Genomic DNA, 24,197 nt, shown 5'->3' on the forward strand with positions numbered 1-24,197 from the left:
ACCCGGGGCCTCCCGACCTCGCAGCCTGTTGCTAGTGGGTGAGGCAGGAGGACAAGTGCGACTCAGGCCACGAGTCGGGCTGGGCGTGCAGAGAGGTTAGAATTACACCCAGATGGTGAACAGTCGTTCCTTTACCCTGCTCTGGCTAGGACCTAAACCTTGTAGTCCCAGACCCTTTCGCTTTCGCCTGCCCGCTCAGACCCAACAGCACTTTCCGGACGACGGGCGGCTCCACTGCGATCAAAAGCCAGGGGTAGCGGGAGGGGATTCGTGAGAATGCAGCAGCCGGAGCATTCTTTCCTGTCTGAGCAAGACGTGAGAGAGTCCGAGTGGCCTGGAGGAGGGACCGGGACAACTAACTCCGCCGGGCGGAGCGAAAACGCTGGAGGACTGAGGAGGTTAAGAGCTGATCCCCCCCTTTGAGTCGTGATACGGTCCGAAGCGGGGCGGGGCGGGGCGAAGGAGGCTCCCCCTGGCTCTCCCCGCTCCTCACCCGCCTTCCTCGCAGAGCGGCCGCGGGTGGGGGAGCGCGCGCCCCGCAGGCCCCACCCCCGGCGCCCGCGCCCGAGCTCGAGCTCGAGCTCCGCCCCTCGCCGAGCCGCCCCTCCGCGGCTGCAGCGAGAGCTAGACCAGCTCTGCGGACGCCGCCACCTTCGCCGCCACCGCCGCCTTTCTCCTCTTGTCGGCGTGCGGGGGCCGCGCCCGGCGGCGGCTCTGCCGTAGGTGGGTGGCGCGGCCCGGGCTGCAGCTGAGCGCTCTGCGCGGCGCAGCCGGGTCTCCCGCGCGTACCACGAGGTGACAGGTGCAGAGTCCGGGCTGAGGACCCACCTGCAGCCGCCGCCGCCGCCGCGATGCCCACCATGCGGAGGACCGTGTCGGAGATCCGCTCCCGCGCCGAGGGTGAGGGGCCGCTGAGGCTCGGGGCTAACCCGGGGTCGGGCAGCGAGTGTGCGTGTGAGTGTGTGTGTTTATCCTGGAAGAGACCGCATCCCACCTCTTCCCCGTCGGCAGTCCGACTGTCGCGCCCAGCCCCTAGTGGACCCTTCCCCCCGCGCTGCCCTCAGTGCACTCGTAGACCCTTTCCAGGCTCCAGTACCTTCGAATGGGTGTTCTCGGCGGGAGCCCCTAGGCGTGCTTAGCACCGCAGTGTGACCATTAGGTCCCAGTCACTGAGCGCACTCGCCCTGCCCACCTCCCTCCCCACCAGCTCGATTTCCACTCAGCTTCTCCATCCTAGTGAGCAGATCCCCAGCCCGCCGCCTCTGCCTCCAGCGCCCACCGTTTTGCAACCCCCTCTCTGAGCTCCCAGCGAAGCGAGTTTGCTTCTCCCGGGCTGCAGAATCCTTTGATCCGTAGTCCCTTGCCTCTCGGAGCGCCGGGAGCCTGCGTCGGGGTCGGGTGCCGAGTGGGTCCCCTGCATCACAGCTTCTGTAATTCTGCCTCCCGCAGCGGAGTCCCACCGGCTCGCGTCTGAGGTTTCGTTTTTGTTTCCCTTTTGCCCGAAACCCTCACTTCCACCAGCTGAGCTGACTTTTTACCCAGGTGGAAGCTGTTTTCTTTGCTCCACCTGGGGCCAGCTCTTGAATGGCCACAGTTGTCAACACTGAGCAACAGATGCTCCGGGGTAGAAGCAAGTAAGCTTTCCCAGGGCCTGGCCAGACTCTTCATCGTATCCGAGGAGCCCTCAACATCCTGCCTGCCATGTGGCAGGCACTCTGTAAATATTATTTGATTTTGCTCGCGTCAAAGCCAAGACCGTAAATATCCCAAGGTTTGTTTGTCTTCTCCCATAAACCTGTACTTGAATCCTGCAGAGGGTGGAATAACATGTTTTTCAGAAATCTATCTTGCCATTATCACTGATTCCCGCTCTTCCTCCCCACCTCCATCTCTTAATGTAAGACGGTGGTAAAGTGGTTTTAGGAAAAAAAAAAGATATATAAGTTAGGAGAATTGGATTTCAGGGGTGGAGACAGGTAATTTTTTTCTCCTTAGGGTCTCCCTGTAAAAATAGGGTCCCTGAAATTTTCTGATTGCAGTATTTCGGAAATATTAAATGAAACTGCTATGGGGAGAAGGCCACACAAGAGTCAAAACTGGCCTGTGTACTACATAGGAATTCGGTACACACTGTCTTTTGTAATACACCAAAAAATACTTATATAGGGCATTATAGTTTTACATACACAGTTGAATACATTATAATATTTTTTAAATGCACACTAAAAATTCATTTTTTTACACTTCTGGGTGAAATTAGTCATAGAGGTATGAAAATATAACGGTAATAGTTGGTGGTGTTCTTTTAAATAACAGCAATTGATGGGTCATATATTGTGGGAAATAGGGGGAAGAGAAAAAATCTGAGAGCACTGCAAAACCTGTGGCATGTGAGGGGATTACAGGGCTGCAGTACTGTTCTTGATTGATTTGTGTATTTTTCAAAGTACTTTTACAATGATTGCCTTATGGAACCTTACAACACTCCTGGAGGTTGGTGAAGGTGGAGTGCCATCTGATAGTTGAGGAAACTGTGGCCCATTATGGTTTAGTAATTTGCCCAAGGTCAAGTAACTAGTTCAGTGACACATTTGGATTAAGAACTCTAGGAAAAGAAGGACTGCTGCTTGTTTAATCTTTGTATTCCGTGTGCGGCCAGCACAGTGTCAGGGCCATAGTGGTGCTTGGTGAATAACTCTTTCCCCTGATATTGATTGATTCCAGTTATTATAGCTTCAGCATTGTGCTTGGGATGGTGGTGAAGACAAATGATGATTCTGTGGGGCTGGCGTTGTGGCTCATTCCCTGCTCTGCCCACACTTTTCTTTCCTAAGAAATATAGTCCTACCTTTCCTAAGGAATATTCTCCTTTGAGAGAAGCCCTGCTGCTTAGAGGGCCTTGTTCTGAACTGCAGCCTTTTTGGCCTCAGCTGATTGGACTATGGTTGGCTCCTGACCCAGGGGCAACCAATTCTTATGTGACTCAGACACTTGTAACCTTGTGGTTTGGCTCAAAAAGAGTCTCTGTGTTAATCATATCTCTCTTGGAAACATTAAAGTTAGAGATTTGGAGTCAAAGCAGAAGGGAACAGAGGTGAATAGGCTGGTAGGGGAGAGAATGGATGGCCATAATAGGCCATGGGAATGCTGCTGATAGAAGAAAGCAGAAACTGGGTGAGTAGAGAGATGGCAAAGAGAACGGAATGGATGGGCAGACCTTGAAGCCTGCCCTCCCCGAATTTTATAGCCCTAGTTCCCAAGTAGCATTAAAATAAGCTCTTTTCCCCCACCCCCTTGAAATGACTTGAATGGGTTTCTGTTCCCTGCATCCAGATTGGCCAGATGTATGACTGTCATGCCTGTAAGTTGTTTACAACCAAACTGGGGAGAAAGGACTTAAGAGGGAATAAATAGTCTAAGAGGGGATGTTGTTAATGGAACATTGTGCATGCCGTGGGGGACGCAGGACCTGTGGAAGACTAGGAATTTAGTACATACTTATTCCTGAACATGAGGCCTGCCGAGTGAACATTTCACTGAGATGTGATTTGAGATGAGCCCTCACACACTGCTTCTCAAACTCGAAGGTTCATAGGAATCACCTGAGGATCTTGTTAAATGCAGAGTCTGATTCAGAAAGTCTGGAGTCAGGCCAGAGTTACTACACTTCTGAGAAGCTCACAGGTAATGCTGAAGAATGCTGGCCTGCAGATCACAGTCTGAGCAGCAGGATCCTAAAGGATACTGACATCTATTTCTATAGTTAGGATAGTGTTGAAGACAGTCATGACATGAACAAATGGGGAAAGTGAACACGGCTTATTTCAGAATTCTTAAGGAAATTGGCTGAGAGCATAGGGAAACTTGGAAGGAGTAGGCTTTAAGTTTGGATAGGTAGACTACTGCCAGATTACAGAGCATTTTAAATGCCAAGGTGAGTCATTTGGACACAGGACCAAATATTTGAACAGGATCGTAGAGTTCATTGAATCTAATTTCTTATTTAAGTGTAACTCCGATATATAATATCTAACAGGGCCAGTTGGGGGCCACATTATTATAAGGGAGGGACATCCTGAAAATAGTAACTTAGTAAGTCTGGAAGTGTGTTGGCTGGTTTGGAGGAAAGAGTATTGTAGATAGACTGTTGCAAAACAGTCTTAAAATGACAAAAGTCAGAATTAGTATTGGAGTGGAACAGTGAGAGTGGGAAGGGAAGAATCAGATTTCTGACTGAATCATTAGCTAATTCAGCAGATGTCTACTGAATTTCAACTACTGTTACAGGCAGGCACTTGGGATATATCAGTTAACAGAAGAGGAAAAGTGTGGCCCTGGAGGTGCTTACTTTCTAGTGAGGCAGGAGACAAAACACATACAAAATACGCTAATTATAGAGTTTGTTGTGTGGTAAATGCTATGGGGAAAATGAAGAGAAAGCAAAATGTTTAAGGTGGGTGGATGGATTGCAATTTTAAGCAGGTTAGTTAGGCTAGTCCTCATTGAAAAGTTGGCATGAAGGAAATAAGAAAGTTGGCCTGATAGGGATCTGGGGGAAGGGTATTCCAGCCAGAGCAAATGCCCCAAGGCAGGAGAGAATCTGGAATTAGGAGCAGTGAGAGGAAGAATAGTAGGAAATGAGGTCACAAAGGTCATTATATTAGTCTGGTCTTAGGCTGCTAATAAAAACATACCCAAGACTGGGTAATTTATAAAGAAAAAGAGGTTTAATGGACTCAGAGTTTCACATGGCTGGGGAGGCCTCACAATCATGGCAGAAGGTGAAGGAGGAGCAAAGGCAAGAGAGCGTGTGCAGGGGAACTGCCTTTTATAAAACCATCAGATCTCATGAGACTTACTCACTATCATGAGAACAACACAGGAAAGACCTGCCCCCATAATTCAATTACCTTCCACCAGGTCTCTTCCACAACACTTGGGGATTATGGGAACTATAATTTAAGATGAGATTTGGGTGGGGACACAGACAAATTATATCAATCATATTATAGGACTTTGCTATTTAGTGAATATTTAGTAAACATAGGGCAGGAGAGAGAATGACTTTTTTTTAAAAGGCAATTCTGAAGCAATAATTTAGAATTCTAATGTTAATAAGTTACCATGGATCTTACTGGGAATAGCATATTGATATTTCATTGGTAATAACATATTGGTAATATGTTCATAAATTACCAAGGATCTTATTGGGCTGACTCATGAGGATTTAGTTGAGTAAATCTGTGGTGCGCCTGGGGATTCACATTCTTAATGAGCCTCCCAAGATACCCTGGTGCTGGTGAAACACATTTTGAAGAAATTTCCATTACAGTCTTGAACTTGATTGGTTGAGAAAATCTATTAAACAATAAGGAAATTGGGAAGAAGGATTAGTAAAATAAGAGATTATACTAATTCAAATTTTGAGGTAACTGGGACATACAAATGGACGTGTTTCAAAGGTATTTGGAAATTTTGAGATGAGATGTGGGAAACCTCAAACTTGGGAATCTTGAGTTGAGAGGCAATAGTTGAAACCCTGATGGAAAAATTCGCCAGAAGGCAAGAGTAGGTAAAGCAGAAGACTAAGAATTTTAGATCTCTTTATTTAGCTGCCCCAGATAAATCAAATAGGTGTTTGAACTTAGCATTTGTAATCTGGAAACAGACTGAAATAATGGTAGCTCACGCAAAATAGTTTTTCTCACTCCTGTAAAACTAGTATGGAGGTAGACGGTCAGGGTTGGCTGTGCTTGCTACACAAAGTCATAAGGGATGTTGACTCCTTGTGCCTTTCTGCTTCACCGTCCTGAGAGTTTGACTTCCATAAAGTCACACCATGGTTGCTGGGGTGCCAGCCATCATATACAATAGTTTTAGCCAGGAGAAAATGGAAGGTGAAAGACAAACAGGTTTTCCAGAAAGTGCCACACAAAAGCTAATGCTTATTTTGCATTGGTTTACATTTGCAGGGCAAGCTGGGAAATGGAAATTTCCAGGTGGACACATTACCCAGTGCTGTGTTACAAAAGGAAAAAGGTGTATGGTTATTGGGCAGTGTATTAGTCCATTTGCACACTGCCAATAAAGACATACCCAAGACTGGGCAATTTACAAAAGAAAGAGGTTTAATGGATTTACAGTTTCACATGTCTGGGAGACCTCACAATCCTGGCAGAAGGCAAGGAGGAGCAAGTCATATCTCACATGGATGGCAGCAGGCAAAGAGAGAGCTTGTGTAGGGAAATTCTCATTTTTAAAACCATCAGATCTCATGAGACTTATTCACTATCTCAACAGCAGGGGAAAGACCAACCCCCATGATTCAATTACCTCTCACCAGGTTCCTCCCATGACACATGAGAATTGTGGGAGTTACAATTCAACATGAGATTGGGTGGGGACACAGCCAAACCATATTCCACCAACTGGCCTGTGCCAAATCTCATGTCCTCACATTTCAAGACCAATCATCCTTCCCAACAGTCCCCCAAAGTCTTAACTCATTTCAGCATTAACTCAAAAGTTCACAGTCCAAAATCTAATCTGAGACAAGGCAAGTCCCTTCTGCCTATGAGCCTGTAAAATCAGACTCAGGTTAATTAATTCCTAGATACAATGAGGGTACAGGCATTGGGTAAATACAGCCATTCCAAATGGAAGAAATTGGCGAAAAGGAAGGGGCTGCAGGTGCCATGCAAGTCCAAAATCCAGCAGGGCCATCAAATCTTAAGGGTCCAAAATGATCTCCTTTGACTCCATGTCTCACATCCAGGTCACGCCAGTGCAAGAGAGAGGTTCCCATGGTCTCAGGCAGCTCCGCCTCTGTGGCTTTGCAGGGTATAGTCCCCCTCCTGGCTGCTTTCACAGACTGACATTGAGTGTGGCTTTTCCAGATGCACAGTGCAAGTTGGTGGTGGATCTACCATTCTGAGATCTAGAGGACAGTGGCCCTCTTCTCACAGCTCTACTACGCAGTGCCCCAGTAGGGACTCTGTGTGGGGGCTCTGACCCCACATTTCCTTTCCATACTGCCTTAGCAGAGGTTCTCCATGAGGGCCCTGCCCCTGCAGCAAACTGCTGTCCAGGCATCCAGGCGTTTCCATGCATCTTCTGAAATCTAGGCAGAGGTTCCTAAACCTCAGTTCTTGACTTCTGTGCACCTGCAGGCTCCACACCACGTGGAAGCAGCCAAGGCTTGGGGCTCCCACTCTTTGAAGCAACAGCCTGAGCTGTACCTTGGCCCCTTTTAGTCACAGCTAGAGTGGCTGGGACAAGGGGCACCAAGTCCCTAGACTGCATAGCAGAGGGGCCCTGGGCCCAGCCCCTGAAACCATATTTTCCTCTTAAACTTCTAGGCCTGTGATGGAAGGAGCTGCCACGAAGTCTCTGATAGGCCCTGGAGACATTTTCCCCATTGTCTTGGTGATTAACATTCAGCTCCTCTTACTTATGCACATTTCTACAGCGGGCTTGAATTTCTCCTCACAGAATGGAATTTTCTTTTATGTCGCATTGTTAGGCTGCAAATCTTCCAAAATTTTATGCTCTGCTTCCCTTTTAAAACTGAATGCCTTCAACAGCACCTAAGTCACCTCTTGAATGTTTTGCTGCTTAGAAATTTCTTCTACCAGATACTCTAAATTATCCCTCTCAAATTCAAAGTTCCACAAATCTCTTGGGTGGGGAGAAAATGTTGCCAGTCTCTGCTAAAACGTAACAAGAGTCACCTTTGCTGCAGTTTGCAACAAATTCCTCATCTCCATCTGAGACTACCTCAGCTTGCATTTCATTGTCCGTATCATTATCAGCATTTTGGTCAAAGCCATTCAACAAGTCTCTAGGGAGTTCCACACTTAAAGGCGTACCCGAGACTGGGCAGTTTACAAAAGAAAGAGGTTTAATGGACTTACATGGCTGGGGAGGTCTCACAATCATGGCAGAAGGCAAGGAGGAGTAAGTCAGATCTTACATGGATGGCAGCAGGCAGAGAGAGCTTGTGCAGGGGAACTTCCATTTATAAAACTATCAGATCTTGTGAGACTTATTCACTATCACGAGAACAACATGGGAAAGACCTGTCCCCATGATTCAGTTTCCTCCTACTGGGTTCCTCCATGACATGTGAGATTTGTGGGATTTGCAGTTCAAGATGAGATTTGGGTGGGGACGCAGCCAAACTATATCAGGCAGGCAACAGAATCAGTCACAGTGAAGTTCTCAGATGACCAAAGGCTCTGGCTTGGATAAAATAGAAACTGCTCTGGAGCTCCTACTTTACATATAATAAGGATTAAATTGTTCAAAACTAAAGAAATGCACACACAGAAAAACTTCACATACCTATCCAGTGGTTTGCATTTTCTTCTGTTGAATACTATAATGCTAAAATATAACGACATTTATTTTATTATGTAAAATATGTGCTAAGTGATGTGTCCAGAAGTTGTTTTAGGAATTGTTTTTCTAAATGACAACTCTAAAATGTTTTAACTATGTAGAATACTATGTTTTATTTACATAAAAGGTAACAAAAGGAATCAAAAGCAATTTTTATAAATTTTATAAATAAAATAATTTATAAATTTTATAAATAAAATAAAAATTTTAGGAGGCTATTCTAGGTAAAAGATGACTAAGGTTTTTGTTGCTTTAAAAACCAGTTATTATGCATCAATATTTGAAAGTCTCAAAATAGGTGTCATTTTACTTAGTGTAATTTTGGAGATATAAGTGTATTAGATATAATTATTTTAGGTTTTGTGTCTTCAGTGCAGAATTCATGGTTTTTTTTTCTGTCATTTCAAAAACAGAATTGAAGCATGTACCTATGTTACAGCTATGGGAACGTTTGTGTAGGTCAGAGGATGCTTTTGAAGTTAATGAAATGTTTGCTGTGTGGATCTCTATTCACATGGTTTCATTAGAGTGTCAGTGACGTGAAGGCCACCGCTTTCCCCTTCGTTCTTTACCTCTTAGTGAAAGGAGCCCAAACCTTCCAATGGTTGTATTCTCTGGGTAGTAAGCTCCCTAAGGGCAGGGGTTTTTGTCTGGTTTGTCCACTGATATGTTGCTATCCATGAGGACATTGCCTGGCACGTAGTAGGAGCACAAGCATTGGTTAAATGAATGCATCTATGCCCTAAAGATGAAAATGCCTTATAATCCAATTTGTAAAATACTCTGAACTAAATCCAGATGCACTTGGTACCCTCCTACTGAAACCTTAGCACCACTAAAGGAGCGTTTTTGTGAGATTTGTTCACTGCTGTACCCTCTACACCTAGTTTTGTCTGCCACATAGCCACTACTCTATATTTGCTGAATGAATGGATGACTCTGAGCTTTGTTTTTAATGGAAGAGCTTAACTTTGAGTCTTGATAGCAGTACTACCTGATCACTGGGAAAAACTCATGCTTCAAAAAGTCTTGCAGGAGAGAATAAAATTCATCTCAAACTATGCCATCCAAATCACATCGTGATTATAAAATTTTGTATACTTCATATAAATTTATATATTTACAATGTTAGAATTTTAGTATACATCCTTTCTGTTTTCCAGAAAATATATATTTGTTAGGAAGAATGAGGTAATCTGCATTATTTTTAGTAATTTTATGGTTATCTGTGCCAATATAGATTTGTGTAAATTTTGTCTGTCGCTAGTTTTATCCTTTATGCCTGGAATAGTGCTTGACACTTGGTAGCAGCTCAGTAAATCTTTGTTGAATGAACAGATCAATTTTATTAATTTTATGACAGCTTAGCCTTTTTATGTTAGTACAGAATAACTTACTAAAGAACCCTATGGGTGGGCATTTAGGTCATTTCAGTTTTTTTAAACTCTTGAACAAGCATCTTTGTATCTTTTTCTACACCTTTCTAATGGTTTTTTCAAAGTCCCTAGACATGGAATTTCTGGGCAAAAAATATATATCTTTTTATGACTTTTGACACATATTTGAAAATTGCTAGAAAGATTATACTGGTTTACACTCCCACTGAAAGTGAATGAGAGTGCCTGTTTATCCCTTTTGCAGCATTGCATAGCATTTTTCTTCATCCTTATGAATATAGAATGTAAAAAGTAAGTCTTTAAGTTTACATTGCTTTATTAGGTTGAACATATTTTGGTAAATGTAGTGATTTGTTTCTGAATTGTTTATAAAGTTTTGTATTGAAGTTTAAGAACTTATATGTTAAAGATATTACCTTTTTCCTTATTCATAGTTTGTCTTAACTTTGTAGTGCTTTAGCAGTATGTAAGTTAATTTTTATGAAGTATAATCTTTCTGTTTTTTTAAATTTCTGCTTTAATGTCATATTTTTCATTTCAAGATAATTTTTCAATTATGTTTTTCTTTTAGTACTTTTGGGTTTCATTTTAACAGTTATATTAGTAATTCCTGTGGTATTTACTTTGTGGTGAAATGTGAGTCCTGCATCTAATTTTTTCCTCAAATTATTTACCTGTCATAATAACCGTGTATTTAATAATCCTTTCTTCCCACACTGATTTGAGGTGCTTCCTTATGTATATATTTGAGTTGTTTTCTGGAGTCAGTCTCTCTTTCCCTTCCCTCTCACCTCTCTTTATTTTGGTCCCTTTTAGCTCCTGGTATTAAATTCCTTTATTGCAACATAATAAAAAATATAATCTTAGCTGTCCCATTTTCTTTGCTCTTTTCTCTAGGTTTTTCTGTTTTTTTGTTTGTTTGTTTGTTTTTGTTTTTCCCCCCATAGGTGTATTTTTCTATTTGAATTTATGAGTATGTCATTGAATCAAGCTAAAAAATGTTGAGATACTTATTGGAATTGCGTTGTTTATAAATTTATATTAAGAGAATTGGCATGTTTCTTATATTGAGTCATGTATGCTTAGTTTCCCTCTTCAATTATTGCTACTTTGATATTGTTTTTCAGTTCTTTTTGTCTCTGTAGGTTTTAAAATTATATTGTATACCTTAAAGCAAAGTATTTTAAAATGAGGTTTTAAATTAATAAGATTTGACCAGGTATATGTTGGTTTTACTACTTTTTGAGAAAGAATGGTTCATTTTTATCTGCTGATGTGTTGTGGACTCTGCTTCCAACTTACTACTTTTATGGTTTCATATAGTGGCTCTGACAGGATAGCTGAGATAATACTCTTTTTTCTCCTTTTTGCTAGGAATGAGGTGAAATTTAGACCAGCTAGATTTCACTAATAGTTCCATGGAATCTACTTACCCTATCAAATCGGCATTTATATCTCAGATCAGCACTAAAAGAAATAAAACATGATCCACAATCAAGCAGCTACATTTAAAATGTAAAAAGAAATGTTAAATGAATTTTAATACTATATATTTAATGTTAAATAATACAAGTAATAGTGTATTTAACATATAAATACTAATATGTATTATAAATATGAATTTTCTTGGGCTCAATATAGCCAAAATATTATTTCAATATTTTATTGTTATAAAAATTTACAAGTGATAATTTACATTTTTTGTGCTACGTTTTCTAAATCTGGTGGGCATTTTATAGTGCATCTCAATTTGGACTATTTCATGTGCTCTGTAGCTACATGTGACTAGTGGCCACTGTATTGAACAGAATAGTTGTAAATTATACCTCTAGCATATGCTTACTTGTTAGGATTTACTAGAATTTTTCAGAATATAAAATTTTGTAATGGAAACCCATAGCTCAAAGTAAGCTTATTAGAAATACATACGTAGATCTCGAGATTTAAGTCTTCAGCTCCCTTCCTAACAACAGAAGGCAGTCACGTGTGTATAAAACCTCACACATTATATTGGTGCTTAGATAATACTGCCTTTGACTTGGCCCTTGTGGCAATTTAGAGATTTTATGTAAGTACATTGTGGCATCTTTTGTAGCCTGTTTTGTTTCCATTTTTTTAATCTCTTATAAAATATATATGATAAAACACCCTGCCATGTCTTCCTATTCATTTTTATTTAAATGTTAGCATGAGATGTGAAGTAGGTAAAGCTCTAAGTAGTATTCTTTTAGGTACAGTATCACCATCACTTGTTCTACAGGGACAACTATATCGAACTTGGCTTCATGGATTAATTAGACCTCTAATTGACTTGGCAAAGAGAGGTGTCTGTTTTTAAATTGAGCCTCTGTTCATTGTTTTGTGTGAACTCTCTTTGAAGGAGATGACTGATCTTGATCCATCTGGGGCTGTGCTTAATAATATCAGATTAGTTGAGTGACAGCTCAGAATGTCACTAAAAAGGCCAAAGTCAGCCTGGGTTCTGGACCAGAATACCACTTTAGTGGGCCAGACCTGTTGAGAGTACAAGATTGACCTTTGTGAATGAAACAAGCAAACAGTGGTATGCATGCAGGGGTGAGTCAAAGAGATGGTTTGTTCTGATGCCAGCCCAGACCAGTTCAGCTTCTGTAATTGACCTAGGTCCCTGTGGATAATTCTGGTCCTGAAATAAAGCTAACATTGTATAAAACAAATCTTCCAGCTTCTACAGACCATCTTTTTCCCTTGTCCCTTCCTGAACCCCACATAGATTTAGTCCCAAAAATCTTTACCATCGACATTTAAAGAGCTCTGATTTAGCACTCTAAAGATGAGGCATGCACACCCTGTCACCACTTCCCTGACCCTGAGTGCCTGTTGAGCAGCTTATAGAGCTCCAGGATGGGGGCCCTGCCTTGCTCTTGGCAGGAGGAGATGCTGGTTCCCAACCCTAGCTTGGACTCCAGTGCTCAGCATTTGTGATCAGTTTTGATGCCAGACCAAGCCTGCCAAGGTTTCTGAGTATCATTTGTTTGCAGTTTACCCACAATTGCTTTTGACCAACTCACCTGAACCCACATTGTTGCCCCATGCAGGAGATCTTAGGTTCTGAGTGTAGTTGTTGCCCATTTCCATTTTTCCTGGATCTCTTGCTCTGCCACTGTATTGTCATCCCAGTGGCTGTGACTAGTTGGCCCTTTCCAGTTCCCTTCTACTCTGTCTCACTCTACTTTTTTTTTTTCTAACCTAGGCCATGTTCTATCTCTGACCAAAGAAATGAAATGGGTTTAAGTTTTACCCAATCCTGGTGGCTGCTCTATATGTTAAGTTTAAGTTGGGTTCAGTCTACCGTCTATGCCAATATGGCTGTGATAAATATTCTCAGTGGACTTAAGTCAACTTCCCTAACTTGATTTTCATTGTTGTGGGTAAATGTTAGAGAAATGACATGAGGAAGAATACCTCTGCTATCTTTAATGAAAAGTGTGTCCAATGTGGATAGGGCAGTGGGAGACTTGTGAAATGTTGGTTGTTTTTATAGCCACATCGTGTGATGCGCACCCCTGGCTTCATAATTAGGGAGCTTCTAAACAATACAGATTCCTAAACCCATCCCAGAATGGTGGAATCAGTTGGTCTGGTCTATAGGGATAGGAACCAAGCATTAATATTTTATCTCCTAGGTAATTCTAATGTGCAGTGGTATTGAAAACACTGGTGTAGAACCTTGAATTTACTTGCTGGCAGAGAGGATGGAAATAAATTGTATACAACCATATAGGTTGTGAGCCAAGAAACCAAGAGCATTAGGTAGCTGGGTGATAAACAATTTACCAAAAATATTTACCAAAAAAAACCCCAATATTTTTGGTAAATTGTATGTCATCCAATTAGCTAATAGGACTGATTATACTCCTAATTTCCCCTCTCAGAAATGATCAAGGTCATACATTAATACTATTTATTAGGTTTTGAAGACTTTCCTTAAAATTCTGAATTGAACATTCAATTCAGTACAACTAAGTGAAGAGTACAACACATTTAGTTTATTTTTAGCGGGTGTTATATCTACTCTGGGAGCTTGTTCAATATGAGCTTTTCTGCAGTGTCATTACTAGTTTTTTGCTAACCTGCTTGCTTTTAGAATGTTGTAGTAATTAGTTGCTTTATTCAGCCTATATTTGTAGCCCAAATATTTAGTCATTTGGAGCTGAAAAAATAGCATAATAACTTGGTAAAAGTCTTTGAAATTTCTGTGGCAACTTTTTTTTTTTTTAAGGAGTATGTTTTCGTTAGTCTAGATTTATTGATTTATCCCATTATGACATGAGATAATCTTTTATGGGTTAATGTACAAAATGTGAAAACTCCCAATTTACCTGCCTTCCCTAATTGCTGAGATGAGGCCAATTTTTGAGACTCTTTATTTGGCCAGTGTGTTTCTCGGTGGCCACTCTGATGGGCGCTGGGTTCTGGCTTTAGAATGCTGCCGGTGGCCCCTGCTGGGTGGGAGGATTATCACGTGAAGCTCTGGGGATTAGAAAAACACCATAGTACTGTAGATCAAGTGCATTGTGTCCAGTATTTGTGATTGCTGTTTATTTTATAGTTCTCTTCTATCCTTATTTGTCTCTGCATCTAGACTTTCCTTTTATTAGGTGATAATGTGATTTGTACTTTGCAGATGGAAATTCTTTTCAAAAGCCAGAATTTGATCTTGTAGAGGAGGGAAAGTTCTGAATTTGTTGGCTCAATTTAACCCCAGATGGCGACTGATTTCTATCTTTTTGTTTAAAGTTCAGTAAAAGAATCATTACATGAGTTGGCCTTTTGTTGACTTCCAAGTGAATACAATTAGCAAAAGAAAAAAAAAAAAAAAACCTCTTAATTTCCCCAGGTACCAAATTGAATTCCCCCTTGAACTTATTAAGTGAATTTCCCTGTGGAATTTATCCTTGTGGTTGGTGAACCACTCTCCTATATATTTTCATTTTAACTAAGCCTAATACAAAGGCCTTCAGTCTGAACTTAGTAGATTTATTTATGGAAGGTCAGACATTTTTCCATATGTTCAGCTAAAATTGGCCTTTTAAATAATTCATTGAAGCAAATAAATTGTTTTTGGTCTGCTCAGTACCAGATGACCTGACATGGTAGCCACCTAACAAGTAGGGCATATTTTTTTTTGTGGCATGACTACACTGGAAGCTATCTTTAACATCCTAAGCTCATGCCCTATAAATAATTGACTGGCAAGAAAGTGAAACGAGGCACTGGGACTTCCTATAGGCCTGGTGTGGTATGTGTGTTCTGGCCCTTCAAAGCTGTGTGGCCTTGAGCATGTCACTTAACCTCTGTTAGACTCCTGTTTCTCTTTGATAAAGTGGTAATACCTACCAGCGAGTCATCTGCCTGTTGTATAGTGAGGAGACCACGCCTGGCTACACATTGGAATTTCCCAAGGAGTTTTCAACATACTGACCCCTGGTCCTACCCCAGGGATTCTGATTTCATCTTGGGGGTAAGGGTTGAAACAAGGAGAAATGATAGTGGCTTCAACTACTAAGCATCAGTGGACATGAGGGGGAGGGGTCAAGATTCAGAATATAGCTAGAAGATAGATCCAACAGATTTGTTGATGGATAGGATATGGAATTTTAAGAAAAAGGAGTCAAAAATGACTAAAGTTTTGGGCCCCGAGCCCAAAACAATGGTGCCATTTACCGAAATAGAAAACACTGGGATGAAGGAATGAAAACCAGCTTGCATCTTGAAAGGAGTGAGAAAAGTCCCATGTGCCAAAAATACATATGTTTGTAGACATTTATTTTATTCTCTTAGAGTATTGCATTCATCCTAAATTCTGGATTTCAGAATTTCCGTCTTCTGTTTCCCCCACCTTCTTTTCTCTGAATATTCTTTAGAATTTCAGTAAATGTACCTGTTAGTGTAATACATGTTCCCCATCGCTATGAATTTTAGGTATCTGAGAACTGTATGGATTTATTCTGTTTGGGATCGATAATTACATTGCCAGGACTTTTTGCTGCCCAATCAGAGTTGATGAGAGCAGTCTTTCATGTCATCACTGTGTTGTTTTGGCTCTTGAGGTGCTCCAAACTGCAGGGACATTTTCCAGACTGGATATATTAAATGAAAACACTTACTATAAAGTAGGTGCTAAGCAAATGTTTCTTGAATCTGCATCTGGTGAGTGACTGGGATAAGATCAAGCTGTTCAGATTTTGGAAACTGAGCTTTTAAAAATGCTGGAGTGGTTTTGAAGTCTCGTGGAGTTTTCTTATATTCATCTGTATGCCCATCATACCTTGCATGGCAGTGGTCAGATGGTATTCCAGCAGGTCTAGAGAGCTAATTTCATGATTCTAATTAGTAGTAGTAGCATCTCGAGGTACAAACGTTGCATTAAGAGGTACTTTCTGCATGGGGTGATTTTTTTATGGCTTTAGAAGGTTCTTGAAGCATTTGTTTCATCCACCCTCGCATCGTTTTTGTTCTACCTGTGGATTGAGTAGGGCGTGCGGCAATCTCACACATGTGTAGGTGTCATTGCTTTAATGTCACTGAGCATTGTGCTGGGTCTTTTAAGTCTTTGCAGCCCACCAGCTGTCATTCACACATCCTTGCTTAATCTGTTTAGTGGAGGTTTCTGTCGTCTTCTTTAGCTACATCCTGACAAACTGAAGGATGCTGACCATTCCTTACTTTGTTTTGTGAAAATGACTGTTGGCTCATTGAGCCAGTCTCATCTGACCAGTCTTGGTGGGTTCTTCAGTACTGCCCACAGTGCTTGTGGTAGATGAGCCATCCCAGAGCCACACCCATTCTCAGAGTCTGAGTTAGGGCATGCTGGAGTTCTTGGATGCTCTTTTGTGGGTTTCCTCTTTTTCTAGCTTTGTTTAATGAGCTTGTTGGTATTTTGCAAACCTGGTTGTGGCACCGTGTTATCAGCAGGCAGATGAGAGTGTCACACTTTCCTTACCCTGGGTAGTGTCTGGTTCTGTAGGATAAAACACTTGTTCTTGTTTATGGACAGTGTATGTTGCTGTGTATGCTGTACTGATGTCCCTAACAAAGTTGTAATGGGCAGGAAGACTTTAGTTTCTTCACTGGATGATTTTGATGATTGAGATTTTGTTTAAAAAAAAAAAAAGGTGAGTTGTTTTTCCTCTCTTGCAAAGTCACAATGGAGGTAAGAAGCAGGTGCCAGTTAAACTCCACTGACTCATTCTGAGATTAATGTAGCAGCATAATGATGTTATTTGGGTGTTTCTGTGTCTTGTAATAAAACAAGGACTAGTCTGTTGGAACCAATCATGTATCTACATGTTTGTATGTTATAAAATGCGTAAATAGCTCTAAAAATGAAAGTTGTAATGATTCAGATAACTTTCATCATTGTTCATTCATTTTTTCCCCAGTACTTTTTAAGGCCTAGCTCATTCAGAGCTATAATTCAGTTTTATCTTCCTATGAACACACTGCTACTGAAGTCAATGGGGTTAACTATCCTACAAGCATTTATAGTAACTAATTTAATAATACTCTTTTCCATGTACAAGATGATGAAAACTTGCACCCTGCACTGTATCAGTGTTTCTCTTGATAAGCTTATAGTTGTCTTTAAAATAAATAAAAGGATAGAATCCTTGGATTCTAGAGTTGGAAGGGAACTTAGAAGTCATTTAATGCAACACAGGAGCTGATACAGCTTGAATACCTCACAGTGAAGGGAGCACACCCCATTTTATGACAGCCCATTCCATTCTGAGACACCTCAAATTCTTAGCAAGTTTTTTCTTGATAAGAAAGCAATAAAAGCAGTAAAAACATTTATACTATACACGCCTCGCTGGGTCAGGTGTCTCCCATATTGTATTTATACAGTTGATTATTTAGGCCTTTAGTATAGAACCTTCAACTTATTCAGCCTGTCAAAATCTTCTTGAATTCTGATTTTTTTTTTCATGACATCTGTACTTTGATTAATCATGTCATGTGTCCTTATCCTGTCATTGGAATCCAGGCAGTCTGGACCCAGAGCCCTTACTAAGTTAGGCATTTACTCTAAGGGATCCTGTTGTATCACAGCTGAGGTTCATTGAACTGGATCTTTGGGATCTCTCACTCTGCCCAGCATTGCCTTTTTTTTTTTTTTTTTTTGCTCTGTATGTCTGCTCCTTCACTTCCTAACTTTGGTGTGCAAGTGGCTTCAGAATGCCGTGATGCTCCCTCCAGCCCAACTGTCCATGATATTACTTGCTTGGTGCTGAGTTGGCTGACCACAAATCTGCATTCTCTAAAAGGGATCTGGCTGGCCTGGCTGGTCAGGTGTTCCATGTTGACCCTGACACCTAGGGCTCAGGTAGTAGGCCAGGAAATGGAAGGAGAGACAGAGTCCAAGGGTGACCCAAGGGAGGCTCTTTCAGAAGGGCTCATAGGCAGGGATGACCAAAGAATAGCTTTAGTACGTGAGACCCCTCCATGTATGTTTGTCAACTATGTAGTTGTGAATCCATATTGTTTCATAATCATGGAATCATGTGTCTTCATTTATAACAATAGGGCCTACCCAAAAGCCTTCTTGAAATCCAGATGTTAAGGGTTCTATTTTTGAAAAGAAAGAAAAGGGATTTGGTCCTCACCAGTCACCACCTCCCTTTTAAGCAGTCTATTAATCAGCTGCACTTAATGTTTGACTAGCATTGGCCTCAAACTCATTGACCAATAACATTATTCAGATTTATCCAGTGTAAAGGACCTTTTTTAGAGGGAACATTTCTTTTCGGTCTTTGAGAATATATCCTTTGTATGAGAAACACTGCTTTCAAAATAATTAAGCTCAGTTCCATGTTTAACTGAATTCTCAGAAATATTCTTTTAACTTCTGAATTTTCAGATCTTTCCCAAAAATCCTTTAGAAGCAGTGGATCCCATTTTGTAAGTATGTGAACTTTGAAAGCACATCTGTAGACTCCCATTTTAAAAAACAGTGGTTTATGATCTTCACGATCTATCTTCCTTTTAGAACACTGGGAGAGTGCAAGTGGCCCTCCTTATCCCTGAGTTTCATATCCATGGGTTCAGCCAATCATGGATCAAAGTATTCAGAAAAAAAACAAATTCCACAGTTTCAAAAAACAAAACTTGAATTTGCCACACACCAAGTACTATGTTGAATCCATGCAAATGATGTGTGGGCATTGTGTTAGGTATTATAAGTAATCGAGAGATGATTTTAAAAATACAAGAGAATGTGTGTAGGTTATTTGAAATACAACACCACTTTATGTAAGGTAATTGAGCATCTGCAGATTTTGTAAGGGGTCTTGGAACCAATCCCCCATGGATACTGAACGATAACTAAATTGTCTTCATCTTTTAGTTCCTCTCGTATTCACCATAGTTCATCTCTGATTAGTAATAGTTCACTTAACTATTTTGAAGGTTCTCACAGTTCTGTAAGTTAGAAAATAATTATATATATATATCTACATATATATGTATTTGCTATAAGCTAGGAATTCATTTAGAGCAGTTAGGTGCTGATTTCTCTTTTTTTTCCTCTTAAAATAATCCCCTACCTTGTCTTTTGGTTTAGTTCTTCCAACTAATGTTCATTCTGACCTTTCCAGTCTTAAGATGATTATCCTTGATAGACAATTGAAGCAAAGTAGAAGTTGGAGCTGAGAAGTTCTGCCTTTTATTATCTGTTAACAACATTGCACCTAGGCAGCAGGCTTATCTCATCAATTATTTGTGTTCCAAATGAAAGGGGGAAAAATTGAGTGGTCTCTAACATTTTTTACACCTTTCCTCCAGTCTCAGATGTCTGTGCATCTGTTAATATTCACTGTTGAAGATGTGAACCTATTTTCAACCTTTCCTGTGATCTTTTTTTAATCTTGTGCTTTTTCAAGTACTTCCTGTGAAGCAACAGTGGTCTCTAAATACAACTCCTTCACCCCTCCCTGACCACCTCCCCCACTTATCAGGGCCTTCCACAATTACTCAGCTTGTGGCTTTGGACCACTGTTGGGGCTTCTGCACTTTGTGGGTCTTGATAATAAATTGCAGTGTGTCCTCCTGAAATCCGGAATACATGTCTGACATGGCCTGGTATTCCCCTCTTTGACAGTCAAAAACTCTTTGATACAGTTGTTTTTTTAAGAGTATCATTACTACTTTACCACTTTTGCTTGGATTAGAATCCAGTCCGTAGTATCAGTCTGCCTTGTTTCCTGTGGATTTTTAGAGATGAACTTAATGCCACTGCAAGTCAGTTGTGCTTTAAGCTAATTGAGACTGCTAGGAGATGCTTGGTAGATGTCTGGTGGTTGCAACCCCTCATTTCTGGTGCAGTCTGCTTCTGTGTCAATTTGTAAACATCTATGTTGGCAAATTTACTATTTAATTCTTCTATCAGATGAAGTTATCTATGGGTTATTCCTAAGGAGATGTCGTTAAATTCTGTTTTTCATTGTTCTGGTTCCTTTTCCAGTTAAGCATGAAATGGCATCAGTAAATGTTTTATTATTTCCAAGCAATTCAGCATGCTGAAGATGATGATTATTTTAGGTTAATATCCAAGGCTGGCTGCCAACAAGATTGAGTGCTTAGTATGTGTGAGGCCCAACTCTAGGCATCCTATAGATTTGCGTGTAATACTGCTTAAGGATATCCTTTCTTCTGAATGTCAGGAATACTCTTCAGAATCCACCCCTTAGAATTTGTAGTGCTACTTCAGGGGCTTGTCACAATTTAGCGTGAGTTCAAGAAATGTTAAGCCATTACTTTTTTCCTTTTTTAGACAATAACTGCTGTGGTGTGTTTTACACTTGTTTATTTTTAAATCAATTCCCTCAAAGGCACTTAAACATGTCATTTACCATGTCTACTAATGACAGGTCCTGATGAGAAAATATATTAGTGGTTGTTAGGATAGAGACAAGACTATAAAGTTCTGGGAATTTTTGAATGCCTTATATTGGAATAGAAAATTTAGTAAACATTTAGTGCACAGAAGGGACTTCCCTGAAGGGTCATTCATGTTACTTCCTCATATTAGAGCTACATATCTAATAGACACTTACCCGTACCCTTGTGCCTGTCCCATCCCCTTTACCTAAGCATCTATAGCATCTATTATTATTGAGCTAAGCATACAGCTGAAAAGATTAGTGTCAGACATATAATGGTCTTTTACATAGAGAATATGTTCGAAACTTTTGTAGGTATCACTTCAAAGAAGAATGGCCAAGGAGAGTATTTTGACGCTTAAGTAGCATCCAACGAGGCTGTGAAGGGGTAGGGAAAGGTCTTGACTGGAAATACTGTTGAGGTGTAATAGATCAGCAAAGGATAGAGTTAAAGGGAGAGGTGAGGTCAAATTTAACTGTTGAATGAATGCATGAATCTATCTATCAGTGTCAGAGCTTTAGATATGAGTTGAACTTTATCAATTTTGAAACGTTGTCTTGGCTTTGGTGCTCACCGACTCTCTGACCTTGAGTAAGTCTCCATATGACAAGTGACATTTCCTAATTTTCATTTTTAGAATTCTTTTAAAAAGTGAACCCTTTTGTATAATGAAAAACTATCAATTGTTGAAGAAGATAACCATGTTTTACATGATCAGGGGTATATAACATTTTGTTATAACTTAGATGGACTTGGAGGTAATGAGCTAGCATCACAATTGCATGAACAGGAGGGTGATGAAGAGGGAGGCAGGGATGTGGAAAACATTTTGGCTATTGTGCAAGTTCCTTAGAGTTGCAATCCACAGTTGTCCCAGAACATGCTGGACTCAGAGCTTGTGTAGGGCAGCTGTTAACATCAGAAGAGATCTGATCCAGCAAGTAAGGCCTGTTGGGGAAGTTTCCAGGTCCTGCTTATTCTTAAGCAGGAAAATTGCACTGTGGTTCCAGGTCATCATTCCATGCCGATCAGAAAAGCCGGCTAGTGGTTGAGGTTAGAGGGAACAGGGCTTAGCTTCTTGAAGAAGGCTAGCCAGTCTGGGTAGGGCATCAGTGCCCACCTACATTAGATGGGTGTTGGGACAGTATTTGGCTTCCAGCAGAGGACCAAAATGATTCTGCCAAGATTCCATAGTATAAAGGCTGAGCATATTCTTTAAGCAGGTGGAGTAGCTCCTGGAATCACATGAAAAGCTTAGAGAAAGGTCGAGGAGGAGGTAAGGCAGCTTGACTAATACCACAGATTCATTCCTGTTTGTGTTCAGCCTTTTCATCTCTCCAGATGGCAGATTGAGTGATTGGCTTAGCATGGGCCATGTGCTGACTTTTAAGTCAATGAGGAGCATGGAGCCTTGATGGAGCAGTCCCCTAAGACTCTGGGGGAGGGGGAGTTCTCCAAAGGAAAGCAATGGGCTTTTTCCAGGAGAAACAGATGCCAAGCTGGAAAGAGCAGATTGTCCACTGCACAGAGCCTGCATTAACACTCGGTACAGGGATGGTGTATTAATGCAACTGAAAATTTCATTTTTCCTCTGGTTACTGCAGTCATGATCTAGAAATTTGAGAGGTATTGCTAAGTAGTTTCCACTGTAGTTTCCATGCTTTTAAGGGTGTTTGATTTTTTCAGTGCCATATTTGAAAATGTAATTTGTAAGTCTTTACCTTTCAAGCACTCAGTTTATTGTTTCCAGAGTGGTGGTTCCTTCTTTTCATGAGCTTTCTCCCCTTGTCTCTGAACAGCTGCTGTCAGGCTCGCAATCGAACATTTGAAGTGACCGTTTTGCTCCAACAATGCAGAACATAGGATTTCAGACCTTCTTTGTCACTGCAGTAATTGCTTCTGCATTTATAATTAAATGAACTATCTGACTAAGATACCACTAAAAACAAAATAAATACAAACATCTAAATTATTCAGCCAAGAATTATTTTGATCCAGCTTAAGAAGCTTACGTGTGTGTGTGTGTGTGTGTGTGTGTGTGTGTGTGTGTGTGTCTATGCATTAAGCCCATTGCTTTCCTTTGGAGAACTCCGCCTTCCCCTATAGTCTTAGGGGACTGCTCCATCAAGTTACCATGCCCCTCTTTGACTTAAAAGTCAGCACATGGCCCATGCTAAGCCAATCACAGTCAATTTGCCATCTGGAGAGATGAAAAGGCTAACCACAGACAGGACTGAATCTGTGGTATCTTGAATTGACTGTCCATTAGTAAAGCTGCCTGAGATCTATCTCAGCCTTTCTGTAAGCTTTTCGTGTGCTTCCAGGAGCTGCTCCACCTGCTTAAGAAGCTTACACATGTGTGTGTGTGTGTGTGTGCGCGCGCGTGTATTCTTAAGCTTCTGTATCAAAACAATATATACAAATACATATGTGTGTGTATATATATTCAGGACTTTCAATGATTAAGCCTTTGAAAAGGATAGTAGTTAATGCTCGTAATTCCATCTTAGTAGTACCTAACTTTAATCACACCTAAGTTCTGCAGTTGTACCTGTAAAGTCTCTGTCTAGTTTCCCTGTTAATATTCTTTTATTAGATTCTTTGACTGTTGCAAGCATGATTGCTTGTTTAATGACCTCAACCTAAGTCAAGAAACTTGAGCAGCTAATATGGTCCCTTTAATGCCTAATCTTGGAAACCATTGAGTGAAAGGTTATATAATTGGACTCTCCTAAATATGTTTAGGAAATAATATAATAGATATTCTGATTCCAATTACAGACTTACTTATAATTGCAATAAAGTTGCGTCTGCAAAAGACTTAATGGTTCTATAACCATATTACCAGGCAAAAGAATGATTTTGTATCTTGTTCTTGTCTCCCTCCTACCTACCACCCCTGCATTTCTGTTGCATAACCCCATACAGATGACAATTTTGTAAAAAAAAAAAAAAAAAAAAAATTTATCAAATTGTGTGGCAAAATTTATTTTGCTGTCTATATTGATTTACACTGGTCACAACTATAAATATTATCCAAAATAAGTAAACGTTAATACCTACATTAGAGTCCTTTAGACTTTTGTTTTTCCTGTATCAAGTATTTTGAAGGGGAGATTAATCTGTGGGGAGGATAGGGTAACAGGAACTGTTTGAATGACAAGTATTGTGCTACATTGCTAACATAATGTCATCCTCACATTAACCATATTTTATGGGTGAGGAAGCTGAGACTCAGAAGATAAAATAATTTGCCCATGTAGAAGTGTTATAATCTGAATTTGAACATACATCTGACTACATAGCCTATTTATTTTCTCCCACAGTCTGCCCTTCTGATTTCATAATAAAAATAATAGCTAGAATTTTTGCATATGCATGAGGAGCCAGGCACTTTACACATGCCTTATCTCAGGTAATCCCCACAAACTCCTGTAAGAGGGTAGGCAGCTAAAGGTTAATTATCTTGTCTAAAGT

The 24,197-nt window shown here is 40.6% G+C and overlaps 1 protein-coding gene across 3 annotated transcripts in view; it reads left to right on the top strand.

Annotated features, from left to right (window-relative positions):
* Positions 1–611: 611 nt before the first annotated feature.
* Positions 612–24,197, top strand: part of ATP8A1 (ATPase phospholipid transporting 8A1) — a 267,018-nt gene continuing 243,432 nt past the window's right edge. For all 3 annotated transcript variants that reach the window (XM_021938415.2, XM_021938417.2, XM_021938416.2), the window contains exon 1: positions 612–900. In XM_021938415.2, coding sequence (XP_021794107.1) covers positions 852–900 — 49 coding nt within the window. In that variant the 5' untranslated portion in view covers positions 612–851. The remainder of the gene's footprint in view (positions 901–24,197) is intronic.

This window comes from Papio anubis, chromosome 3, assembly GCF_008728515.1.
Source record: "Papio anubis isolate 15944 chromosome 3, Panubis1.0, whole genome shotgun sequence".
In the NCBI taxonomy this organism is placed as follows: Eukaryota; Metazoa; Chordata; class Mammalia; order Primates; family Cercopithecidae; genus Papio; species Papio anubis.